The sequence below is a fragment of the Ambystoma mexicanum genome, chromosome 9 (genome assembly GCF_040938575.1).
Source record: "Ambystoma mexicanum isolate Mex_15411 chromosome 9, UKY_AmexF1_1, whole genome shotgun sequence".
In the NCBI taxonomy this organism is placed as follows: Eukaryota; Metazoa; Chordata; class Amphibia; order Caudata; family Ambystomatidae; genus Ambystoma; species Ambystoma mexicanum.
Genome location: NC_090931.1, coordinates 33,960,396 through 33,974,207, shown reverse-complemented (window position 1 = coordinate 33,974,207; position 13,812 = coordinate 33,960,396). Strand labels below are relative to the sequence as shown.

At 47.0% G+C, this 13,812-nt stretch overlaps 1 protein-coding gene across 1 annotated transcript in view; it reads left to right on the top strand.

Annotated features, from left to right (window-relative positions):
• ACAD8 (acyl-CoA dehydrogenase family member 8) overlaps positions 1–13,812 on the top strand; it is a 54,906-nt gene that overhangs the window by 19,680 nt on the left and 21,414 nt on the right. Inside the window, exon 5 of the mRNA XM_069614111.1 lies at positions 11,367–11,443. Within this exon, the coding sequence (XP_069470212.1) occupies positions 11,367–11,443 (77 nt within the window). The remainder of the gene's footprint in view (positions 1–11,366; positions 11,444–13,812) is intronic.

Here is a 13,812-nt window from a genome sequence, read left to right as displayed (position 1 = left end):
ATGCTCATCGTGATCCTGGAGTTGGGTAGTCAAGATTTTCTCCAGAACAGTTCCTGGCGATGGGAGTCCCGCAACTGGATGATAATTATGCAAAATACTGGAATCCAGATTGTTCTTTTAAAAGAAGGGAAACTAGCGAGTTTAAGATCCAAAGGAACTACTCCTTGGGACAGAGAAAGATTACTGAACTTGGTTATAAAGGGTGTCCGCTCCACGGCAAGATGTTTGGCTGGGAATTGTACGAACGGACCGCTTCCAAAGGTTTGCATGGACAAAAAGTCCTAAAAATGCTACCACCAAAGGTTCGAACCACCAGAAGTTCGAACCTTTGGTGGTAGCATTATAGGTAAGTATTAAAAAAAAAAAGACTGCAGGGGTGTCCCTCGCAACACCCCGCTCACTATACTGTGTGGTACAGTGAGCGGGGTGTTGCGGGGCACACCCTTGAAGCACACCCGGTGTCCCCTGCAACACCCCGCTCACTGTACCACACAATATTGTGAGCAGGGGCTGCGGGGGAAACCCCTGCAGCCCCCGTAAAAAGAAAAGAAAAGGACCCTGTGGCGCCAGTTCCCGATCACGGAAGTGAAAGGGAACTGGCGCCGCAGGGACTCAGCGTGAAGATGAAGGTAAGTAGGGTATGTGTATGTTGGGAGTGTGGGTGTTGTGTACGTGTGTTTGCATGGGAAATGTGCGAACCTTTGGTTGTTCGCACATTTCTAATGCAAACTTTCCGGCCGCAGAAAAATCAGCCGCGGTCGGATCACGCAGATCCGTTTGGCTGCACAGCCAGACAGGACAAAAAGATTATCAATGGTGGGTTTCAGGTTGTTCAATAGCAGTCAGACCGAGTCCAAGGGAACAGGTTTAAAGTCGAACTGCAGGGGAGTGTCAGTAAGCTCTGTTAAAAGGTAAATGGTCAATAGGGATAGCGTGCTTTGAACCTGTGCCAGATTGTGGTTACAAGTAGCTTGGATTTTTAATTTTATCAATGAAAAAAACATTAAGAGTTAGCTGAGAGAGGGAAGGTTTGGGAGATAGTAGATTACATCTGGGTGGGAGGAATTTGTAAATGGTAGAAAACAGTTTCTGAAGTATGATGACTGAACTTTGTGTAGAAATGTTGATTCTGCCTTGAAGGTGGCAGATTTATATTCTTTCAAAGCCAATTTCACTTTTATTGCCATGTGGGGGAACTCTGTTTTCGCCATAACGTTTCTAGCTGGCGATATGTATTCTTTAAAGAGGCCAATTGTGCAGAGTACCAGGGATTGGAAGATTTTATAGGTTTATTCACAGAAAGGCGTGCGTTTTCAATACAAACAGACTCCATATGGCTACACCCCTGTCTGAAGACTTCCACACAGTCAGATATGGTGTTGGTATGGGTCAAAGCATCAGCTAATACAGTATTAGGGATGGCCTCAAGACCCTTCCTCTTCCTAGAAAGGGGAGATCATCTTCTATGGGTGGTCCAGGAAACCGGACAGATCGAATTCAGATTAAGGCCAGGCCCGCAGACAATCGTGGGGTCTAGGCCATGGCCAAGCTGATGTGTGGAAGGTGTGTTAAAAAGCGTCAGATCGTGGCTATGTAAGAGAGGACTCTTGTGAAGAAGAATTCTCCAGCAAGATGCTAAGTCTCCCAGGCAGGCTAACTCTTGATGTCTGGTTCCTGTGTCAGACAAAAGGAGATCTATGTTGGCGAGAGAGGTTGTGGACTAAGGGGGCAGGTAAACTAAGATTACGTAAAGCAAGAATCGGAGGGGGTGGGGGTTGGGGGGGAGCCATATATTTAGCTGACCTATCTGAGACTTTGAATTCCACTGGGGTGATTCTAAAGGGGGCACCTTCAGGTATGATCTATAAATGACTGCAATAGCGCCTCCTTTTTATTGGGCGATTAATAGTCTGAATTGGGTAATCGGGAGGAGCTAGTTCATGATGCATAGCTACTGAAGCATCATTCAACCATGTTTCTGTGACAAAAAGCAGGTCTAATCCAGCATCTGGTGGAGTCTTCTGAGAGAACTGCTGGTGCAGGAAGGCAAGAACCAGAAAATGGGGCTGCTCGGGCTATGCCCCTGACTCTGGACTCTTTCTTCATTACCAGACTCACTTCTACAGTTCAGAAAGGAGCGTAGGACCCTCCTCTTCAAGGAATGGCTTCTCCCTAACACCTAGGTCCACACACCCTCCCCTCCCCACTGTTTCCTCCCCTAGTTGTTTGTAGATCCCTTGCGGACAAAGTGGCCACCTGTTTCCCCCTCTCTTTGCTCCCCACTCCCTTGTTGCTCTGCTTCCCTCACCATGTGGATCCTCCCCTATTGTAAAGCGCTCAGTGGCTTCTCGAAGCTAGGACTGTGCACAGTAAATACCCTAATACTGATAATAATAAAACAAGACCTGCCCCCCCCCACCCCCCACACGGGACATTGCACACTTCGAGCTGCCATCATTGTTCTGTGGCAGCATTACATGGAGATAGACTGTAGTGTGGAGGAAGGAGCAGAAGTGGGAAGCGGGTTGCAGAATTGTTGTGGCGAGAGAGTAGCTCATGAAAGGGTGGAGGCAGGGCTTGGGCGTGAAAGCCATCAGATGGAAGACGGCTTAGTAAGTAGAGTTAGAAGAGGGGAGGAGAGTAGTAAGAGGAGAACCTCAAAGTGGGAGATGTGGGCGTGACAGAAAGGTGACCCAATGGGCAGGGGGTCTGAAGGGCACAATCAATACCCCTTGTTTAGTTCACTAACCATCGGATAGGGTTGGGTCAGTCTGGGACAGGGGTCTGAGGGTCGGGTCAGTCTGGGACAGGGGTCTGCAACCTTTGCATCTCCAGGTGCTTTGGACTACAACCCCCACCCTTAGCCGCTATAGTCAATAGTAAAGGATCATGGGTGTCATAGTCCAAAACCTCTGGTGAGCCAGAAGTTGAAGACCCCTGCTCTAGAAAGTCTCTAAGGGAGATTGGACAGATGAGGGAATTAGGTTAATCACCTCGAGTATCAGTTAGAACCTAGACAGTCGGGGTCACTAATTGGTAAATATGTATGTATGCCTGGGCAGGGGAGGATTGGTTCTTTCTAGACGAGGGGCCCTGAGAAATCCAATAAAAACCTTGGAAAACTCCCTGCAACTCGACTATTAAGACATTTGTGATGGCTCTTACATATTTATTTTTAATCAAGTCGAACAAATTGGTCATTTTTTAAAATATTGTTATTCTATGTTAGTTGAACAGTGAATAATTCTTGGTGGGTAGTTATTACTACTTCTATTTCAGAAATGATTAGTATTGTGGCTGTTATGCAGATTTAATGTTCACTTCCTGTGGGTGAAAATGAGGCTAAGGGGTTTAGCTTAAGTCTATATGAACCCTGGTGCTGTTTTGGGTTCCATCTGTGCATGGGCACGGTCATGGAGAGGAACAAGCCTGCGTGGGGTCACTGCACAGTTCATTGCAGTTGGGTCCGTTTTGACCCTGTCTTTGGGTTCAATGTAAGCTCTGTTTGTTTGGCGCATCTGTGCACCCACAAGCTTTGTGCCTGGGCTCATGGCCACAAATGACCCGCCTGGTAGCGCCCAGTTCGCTCTGCCTTCACACCCTATGCAAGCTTCACACAGTGCCTTCAGGAATACAGTGCCATACTCACCCTATGCAAGCTTCACACAGTGCCTTCCTTCAGGAATATATAGTCCAGTGCTCAACCTGTACCTCACACAGTGTCTTCAGGAATATATAGTACCATGCTCACCCTATGCGAGCCTCACACAGTGCCTTCAGGAATATATAGTACTGTGCTCACCCTATGCAAGCCTCACACTGTGCCTTCAGGAATATATAGTGCAGTGCTCACCCTATGCAAGCCTCACACAGTGCCTTCAGGAATATATAGTACCATGCTCACCCTATGCAAGCCTCACAGTGCCTTCAGGAATATATAGTACCTTGCTCACCCTATGCAAGCCTCACACAGTGCCTTCAGGAATATATAGTGCAATGCTCACCCTATGCAAGCCTCACACAGTGCCTTCAGGAATATATCGTACCATGTTCACCCTATGCAAGCCTCACCCAGTGCCTTCAGGAATATATAGTACCATGCTCACCCTATGCAAGCCTCACACAGTGCCTTCAGGAATATATCGTACCATGCTCACCCTATACAAGCCTCACACAGTGCCTTCAGGAATATATAGTACCATGCTCACCCTATGCAAGCCTCACACAGTGCTATCGGGAATATATAGTGCAGTGCTCACTCTATGCAAGCCTCACACAGTGCCTTCAGGAATATATTGTACCATGCTCACCCTATGCAAGCCTCACACAGTGCCTTCAGGAATATATAGTACCATGCTCACCCTATGCAAGCCTCACACAGTGCCTTCAGGAATATATAGTGCAGTGCTCACCCTATGCAAGCCTCTCACAGTGCCTTCAGGAATATATCGTACCATGCTCACCCTATGCAAGCCTCACACAGTGCCTTCAGGAATATATAGTACCATGCTCACCCTATGCAAGCCTCACACAGTGCCTTCAGGAATATATCGTACCATGCTCACCCTATGCAAGCCTCACACAGTGCCTTCAGGAATATATAGTACCATGCTCAGCCTATGCAAGCCTCACACAGTGCTATCGGGAATATATAGTGCAGTGCTCACTCTATGCAAGCCTCACACAGTGCCTTCAGGAATATATCGTACCATGCTCACCCTATGCAAGCCTCACACAGTGCCTTCAGGAATATATAGTACCATGCTCACCCTATGCAAGCCTCACACAGTGCTATCGGGAATATATAGTGCAGTGCTCACTCTATGCAAGCCTCACACAGTGCTATCGGGAATATATAGTGCAGTGCTCACCCTATGCAAGCCTCACACAGTGCCTTCAGGAATATATAGTGCAGTGCTCACCCTATGCAAGCCTCACACAGTGCCTTCAGGAATGTGGCTCCCAGCCAACTCTTCAGGAAGGTGGAGTCTAACTTACTCTTGACCTCGTACTGTTTTCCCAGCTCGCTATACAGCTTTCACACAGTACCTTCGGGAACGGGAAACCAGCACTTCACAGGGTCTCTCCAAGGATATATTGCCCAGCTCTGTATGGAGCTTTCACACACTGTTTACAGGAATGTGGGCCCAGGTGACGCTTCTGGAGGGTGGCACCCAGCTTACACTCTGCACGTCCCTTTCTCCCTTGTATTGTAGCACCCAATGCTGCCCACCTCTATTGCCCACGCCACTTCCTTACTCTATGCCCAACGCCCTTCCTCCCAAAAGTTTTCCCAATTGTATTGCCTTATAATCCACTATCGGATGTTCATTATCAGTTAGAAATCCCAACTCCACAGTAACCCCCAAACACCCTTCGAGTCACTCCTCAGACCCTCGAGCCACAAGCACAGGGCTCCCCCACCTACCCAAATAAACAGCCACCCTCTTTTACGCAGCTCCAACAACCTTCATCTTTGCCTACTAAAATGCCCACCGAGCGTATTCCCAAGACCACCTGCAAAACTCCATCTCCCACACTGATACTCCATCCTCTAAACCACCCCTATTTCTCGCGCACAACACCCCGCACAACAATACAGTTTGGGCCTACCGCTCCGTTCACAGGCACAACTCGCATTGCATGACTCAACGTCAGAATACTAGCAGACCCTCAACATTTGACCCTCCCTGTACTAGGAATAGATGGGCAAGCTAGACTCTCTCTACGTACATGCCAGAACAACCGCCACTCTTGCTTAACTGGCCACCTATCACACACCACTATTACCACACGGATGCACAAACCTGCTAGTATAGCACTCGGTGAACCCCCCTACTTCACAGCAGGGGATAATGCATAAGGACCCCATCTCTGCCATTCCTTCCACTGTTGACAGTCACCCACATAGTGGCCCCCAACACTAGTCTCAAAGGTGCCCTGATCAATGCTTGCTCCCTAGGAGCGCATGCCATTGACATACATGACTTCCTAGCTATCACGGAATCATGGCTGCACTCAGCGTCTGGCCCATCTCTAGCACTAGCCATCCCTCCCGACTACACTATCCTCAGGACAGACCGCCAGGATACCATAGGGGGTGGAGTAGCAGTAATCTCCAAAACCGCTGTGCAGCTTAGACCATGCTCCATAGACCCTGTTAAGGAATACAAACTCCTGCTCTTGAAACTCACTACAGACCCTAAAACCACAGTCAACCTCCTCCTTATCTACAGACAACCGAATAACACTACCAATCCCGAACTCGACATCCCGCTGCTCATTACTCCTCTTCTGAAACTGCACTCCAATTTCATTATCCTAGGAGATATACACCTTGGATTTGATGATAAATTAGACCGTAAAGCCACTGCTTCACCTCTGCCCTCTGACATGCACGTCACACAAATTGTCAACTCCCCCACGCATACTAAAGGAAGAATGCTTGACTTGATCCTGACGTCTAACGGAGCTATAAACCTAGAATCGATCTCTGAAGTTACTTGGACTGACCACCTCCTAATGCGTTTCACCCTCCTCACCACTAAGGCACAGGCCTCATTATCCGCTAGCCATAGACCTATTTCCATCAGAAATACCCGTAAACTCGCAGCAGAAAAACGTATACCCATACTTATTGACGCGCTCAAAGACCCACTCCTGCAGATTCCAACCCTGACAGTATTTCCACTCTCTATTACACTTGTCTGAAATCCACTCTTGACATAGCAGCCCCACTCACTTCCAAAATCCCACACAAACCGAAGCGAGCGAACCTCTGGTTTGATGAAGAACTCCTACTCTTAGGCCGAATCAAGAGCATTGGAGCACCTTCGCAAAAAGAACCCTTCCACCAATACAATGAATGTGCTTACCGCAGCCAATAAAACCTACAAATTGACAGTGATAGCTCACAAAGCAAATTCCCTCAACACTCGAATTACTAATGTGTCATCAAATACTAAAGCACTGTTCTCCATATTTAGGGAATTAGAATCTCCCATCCCTACAGTAGCAACCACCCACTCAGACAAAGCTTGGTGTACCACCATCCAAAATGCACTGACATACAAAATCCTCATAATACAAGAGAAAATAAATATCAAGAGAAAACTGCTAGCGGGCAAAAGTGTACCCTCACACTTACCTAGCATTAATGCTACTACCATTGCTTCCCAATTTAAATTCAGTAAAGTACCCCAAGAGCAGGTTTTAGCTACCATCACCACCCTCAAACCCTCCATCTGCAAAGGTGACAGCTTCCCCGCCCGACTGGTCAAACTCTGTGCACCAGCCTTAGTGCCCATTATCACTGACTTTATCAATGCCTCCTTAACTCCCACTCTGTCCCATCTAGCATCAATTCGGCCTGGGTAACCCCACTACTAAAGAAACCTTCCCTTGATCCCACCACACCTACCAACTATTGACCCATCACCTCCATTAATTTCCTACTGAAGACAATTGACCGAGTAGCCCACACTAATCCAACACCACTTGGAAAGTAATCACTTGCTAGGAGCCAGGCAATTGGGTTTCCGCCCCCATACATAGTACCGAATCAGCGCTACTACACCTAAAAAATCCAGATGCACAGCATCCGAGACTCCGCTAACATTAGGGCTATAACCGTATACCGTGAACAGCTTAATTGAACTATAATAACCATTGCGTTGTTTATACCGGTACACCGTTTTAGGGCCTGCAGCTATTAAGTGAGCTTTTCAATCTGATTTGGAAAGGCTGCAGTAAGCAAGTGCCGTGCATTCTGGATCTTGCACTGTGGGATGTGGCGTTTGGCAGACAAGAGCATAGGGAAAGTGAGGCCACATTAGTAAATACATCTTTGATGCTGTGACCACTCTTTCTCTGTGATCAGTAGAGTCGGGTTAAAGATCAGCCGATTTGTAGTTTCCCCACCAATTTGCAAGATGGGGAACTACACATCCCAGAATTCAAAGGGGGGAAATGAACTGGATGCCCTTCCGATGCATGTCCACAAAAAACGTTAGCTCTGTAGACTGTATGAACACTGGGCCTATCAGTGCTGTGTGCTAGTATATAAACTGCCCTCCGCCCCACTGTCCTCCGTGTAGATTTACACATTGGCAATAGAGTTGTTGCTTCACTTGATCCTTCACCTGCCTTCTGCATATGGCACTGGACTCAAGCAGGCCGGACACATTCTACATTCAATTTGGAGTACCCAGAGCAATGTTGGTGAGAGATTTCTCAGGTCTAGCCTCGATTTGTGACTCCACCCATGAAAGCATTCCTCCCTCTCAACTCGCATGGCAAGGGTCCTAATGAGCTCAGACCTGGGGGAAATGGTGGTGAGGTGGTGGGGTGGTGAGGTGGTGGGGTGGTGAGGTGGTGGGGTGGTGGGGTGGGTGGTGGTCTAGGCCATATTTGTGCTGATATGTATTTTAACGTTGTCATTTTCAAACAGTTTTTTGTGCCACTCTCTTTAAGAAGGTAAATGAACATGTATTGCAAGAATCAAGAAAAAAATCAACAGCGCCCACTGAACGCTGTCCTGTTAGGATCACATGGTCAGTGGCGAGTCCAACATCAGAGACCTTTATGATACACCAGGCAGATGGTAAACGAGCTATAGTGATTTGATCAATATTCAACCTTTCGGTGAGTGTGTGTTGGCTATGACATTTTGACAAAAGAAACTCAATGACATGGGCTTTCAGACCTCACATGAGTGACTTTTTGCCCTTTAATGGGATAAAGTGTTATCAAAAGAAACTTTTATGACTGATCGCAGCGAGGGGTCATGATGCCCATGCCATGTGGTTCCAAAATAATGCAGGTCGAGGCCGATTTTCAAAGCGATGACCTGTGACTGAGCATCAAGCTCATTGCTCAAAATGTGCATTTTAACACTTCCACTGGTCACTCTTTCATTCAAGGCCATCAACGAGTGAACGCCATGAAAGACCAAATCTGCAGCCGCCTTAGATTCCTGGAGGATCAGCTAAAAATGTGCAGAGACAAGTTTCAAAATGCTGACAAGTATGACCTTTAAGAAAATATTTAAGATGAGTTAACTCCACCTGCTATACTGCAATAACCATGATATACCGTCATTTGGCAAGAAGGTTATCATACCGCCATAAAACCAATACCGTGACACCCCTAGCTAACATAGGCATTTTACTCCTACTTGACCTCTCAGCTGCTTTCGATCTGGTAGACCACGACAAGTTGTGCCTTGCTCTGGCTGAACATTTCATTTTTCCCCCAGAAGCCACCCTACGGATCAAATCATTCCTATCGGAACGCACCTCCCAGAATCTTTCAGTGATGAGGATGCTGATCCCATCACAGTACCTCTAGGTGTCCGTGAAAGCACTTGCCTCTCACCCAAACTCTACAATATCTCCACGAAACTCCTATTTGCAGTGCTCGATTCCATGGGCGTCATCTACACCAACTTAGCAGATGACACCCAGATATTGAATCCTATCACGGGGGACCACAGACCAGACACTGCCACCATTAATAAGATCTACTCAATCATCCAAAACTGGATGGCCACCCATAGACTATGTCTGAACGATGAGAAAACCCAGATCCTCGTTGTAGGCTCTCCCCGCCCGCTTAAAATCCCTAAATGATAGCTATGCTGCCGTAAATATCGATGGTACTTCTATCCCAGTTGTGGAACAAGTTAAAACTCTAGGCGGCTACCTAGATGCTAACCTCTCCATGACCAAACACATGAATTCCCTATCCACTTGTACTGCCTACACTGCAAAACCTATCTCCCTCAGCCGTCAATTCCTCACTCCCCAGAACTGCCTTACTGTAGCCTGAGCCCGCATCCTTTCAAAACTAGACTACTGTAACATCCTTCTACTCGGCACCACCACCTCTAATCTTGCAAAATAGGAACTTCTCCAAAATAAAGCCTTGCGTGCGGCCTTTGGCTTAAAAAGAAAGGATCATATCTCCCATATCAGAAAAGAGGTTTACTGGCTCCCTGTCAAAACGAGAATCCTCTTTAAGGCCCTGATCATTGCCCACAAATGTATCATCAATGATGCCCCTATCTATCTGAACAACACCGTAACCCAAAAGGTCTCTTCATGTTTGCTAAGATCCTGTTCTAGCACATTCCTGAATGTTCCACGTTACAAACCAGATTGAGGCTTTAGCTTCCCAGTAGCTGCACCTACGCTTTGGAACACATTACCGGCTCACATTAGAAATGAGAAATCGCACCAGCGCTTCAAGAAAGTGATCAAAACCTGTCTCTTTGACAAATTCGACTAGGGTCCGAACCAAAGCAGTCAATTCCTCTGAACATGTTGTAACTGATTATATGTATGTAACCAGAATCCTAAGATTGTCACAAATCAAGTTCTTAAGTAATCAACGCTTTGATACTCTCTGGGTTGGGCGTGACACACATGCTATAAATAAATAATGTGCTATGTGCAGGGGCGTTGCTAGGGGGGTGGCTAAGGGGGCTATAGCCCCTGGTCTTTTGGTTGTAGTCCCGGATAGAATCTCAGGAGCTACAACCAAAAGGTTAGCTAGCCCCCAGTCCTGACAGTTCCCATAGTAGCATAGCCCCAGGTCTTTTCCAGACCTAGCAACAGCCCTGGCTATGCGGCTCTTTGCCCACTGGGAATAGAAAGTCTAGCTCTGATCGCAGCCAGACAGGACCCTTGGAGCCCCTCTCCATCTCGCTGTGACTTCTTTACCCTCCACCTGCTCTCGTGGACTTTCACCATTTCTCTCTGATTATCCTGGCCTCCTCTGCAATCCATCTTGATCTCTTCTCATGCCGCCTGTCTCAGTGCGGTGGCTTTGTATGCACTGCTGCAGGTGTTGACTCCATGAGCTGCCAGAGACTTCAAAAGGCATGCAGGACGGTATGGGCGTCGAGTCGCAGTTCTGCGTTTACTTCAGTGTCTGTGCAGCTCAGAGCTGAACAGTTCTCCCTTCTTTCCAGGTTCATTGCTCTGGCGGCTCCTTTGCAGATCACTTCCACACCAGGTTGTCCTGTCTCAGTCTATGCTGGGGTTTCGTGTGGTCCACCAAACCAAGGGTCGTTCTGATGACTAAGGGTGCAGGAGGGCTCCCAAACATAGGACTCTGGGTCAGATTCTGAAGTGCAGGCAGCTTTTCAGTGTTGCTCCATTGGTGCAGCAACCTCTTCAGGTGGGTTTCCTGAATCTGCAGTAGAGCAACCACTCCTGTGGTTAAAAACAGGGAGGCGACTCGCATTATAGATTGCAGAAGAGTGTGTGTGCGATCCTGGTGTGCAAGTGACTAATGGAGATGTGTGGCTGGTGGCCGTATAGCTCCTATACCATTGATTCCTCACATGTCACCATTTTGCACAGGAAGCGGAAGTGACGCAGCGTCCCTCTCAACGACTGCAAAGAGACAAGGTGACCGCTACATCCTCAATGGCTCCAAGGTAGGTGTGGTTGCCCTCTGGCTTTTATCTGCTGCTTGTTTTAACTTTGCTCCACAGATCGCTATTCGGTGTAATAATTTAAGGAACGTCCTCTGGCACCAAGCCACAACCATGGGGCCTTTTAGGAACACTAACCCTGATGAGCATTATCCCGGGTTAGCACACATGATCAGATTTGCATTAGCTTCATAAAACCTAAATTCTGACACTAACCGAACCTACTGTTCTTCTCTTCCTTTCCTTCCTTGGTGCACCAGCATATCCTACCAATGTGTGGTTATTCCATAGAATGATGTATATATGAACAATGATATACAATTGTGAATTTCAATGTTAATATTTGTCAACCCTTTGCATCACCCACCTCGTCAGATAAACATGTGCATGCCATCCCGCTCAGTTGTCACCAAACGCCATCACCATGCAAAACCTCACACTCTCTCTGCACACATTGGGCTGCTTTATGTGTCACCTAATCAACCTGAGACCAATTACCAATCTGCCCAAACTGTGGTATGACTTATAAATGGTACAGCCTTGATAAAGACCCTTTTGGGGTCGAAACACGTGTCGGCACCTCTAGCAACAATAAAGACCCGATGGCGAAAATCTAGAGCAAGAGTGCTCTTTATTTATCGTGACACAGTATTGCTCAATACCTAAGACATTTTTATGAATCTTATACGCAGCGCCGATATCGTAAGATTCCAACATTTCATCGCTCCCTTACTTTGGGCACATGAGCACCGCCCCATGGGAATCTTACACCTGGCAGCTCAACGTATCCGTACTAAATCGGGCCAGTTCAGCGCAGTATCCCCATGTTCCTTGTGCTCTTACCTGCTTTTTGATTATACATCACACACTTCACTCTTTTCCCCCTTACTTGTTCGCCACAGAGTTCCTCCTTCTATGGCGTCCCATTGCTCTCACTAACAAAATCCATAGTACCACGACTGCCATTCAATGCTTCTATCTGTAAACCCATCAGACCATTCTCTCCTTATTCCGCTCTTCCCAAGATTTGCTGCCTTGCGACTAGTTTCAGTAACCACATTGGAATTAAAATACTGTGACCCACTCCTTTTGGCAACCTTGAATGGCTTATTCACTCGCACCATGGCTCCTGTAAATAAATAAATAAATACCTCAATATCACATTCTCTCGCACACTTGCGGCTGTCAAAGGGCATCTTGTTCTTCCACTAAGACTCCAACACTCTTTTGCAAATTTTCCCCACTTCTTTTGGAGGACTCCTGCGCCAGTTAAGCGACTTTCCGTGCAGGCACCAACTTTGATGCTGCTTTCTCCCTGTAGTAAATCAAAGGGTGAAATTCCTGTCACAACGTGGGGTGTGGTGCGATATGCACACAACATGTCATTTTATCTCTGTGTGTACAGGTACGTGATTCATCATAGCCCATTGAATGCATCTCTTGATCGTCCTTTTGACTCTCTCTACCTGCCCATTAGCCTGAGGATGATGTAGGGCTGTTCTCCAACTTTGGATACTCATTCATAAACAATTGCATCTGTAGATGTAAATTGCATGCCATTATCTGTTATAAACATATCTGGAGTACCTTCTATCCCCAGCAAGTCATGCAAAAACTCAATCGCACTAGCTGTGGTCGGTACTACCTGAATTCCACCTTCAGGCACTGAGAATGATAGTCTGTAATTACTATCGATCGTCCGGGCTCACTCTATGCATGGGGCCTATAAAATCCACTGCTATTTGGCTCTATGGTGTTTCGGGACGCCATTTCTGCATTGCATACCTTTGTCAGCTGCCTGACATACACCACACCTGTCCATTTTGGCCATCAATGCATCTCGCCCACATTCCTGTCTCTCTGTGTAGACCCTTCATGTTCTTCATGCGCAACGCCCCACAGCCTTGCACGGACGCTCAAAGGCGGTAGGTACCACCGTGTGATCCTGACGACAACTCTTTAATGTTTGCATAAACTTGCAACTCAACCTCTAGATTACGTTCCCTAGGCAAAATCTGATCTGACATTTTTTGTTCCTGGCACATACTCCATTTGATACACACATTCATGGAGTTTCTTAAAGCTGAAGCTAAACGTCTCAAATGCCCCTATCCATACCCTCCATTTTACTGGACGCTTGCCGGGTGCTACTAAAAACTGTGGTTGGGCTTGCTCATAACTGGCCATGGTGACACAATTGTTCAAATAACTGTGTAGTTAATCTCTGTTTATGATCTAAGGGCGCCCTCTTGTTCCCAATGTATGTAATGCACTCAGTTCAGTCCTTCTCTTTACCTTTTATTTTCCTCTGAATATTAATCCCAGCATGACACCGCCCCTCCAGTTTACTTCTGTGTTCCGGGCGGACCGGG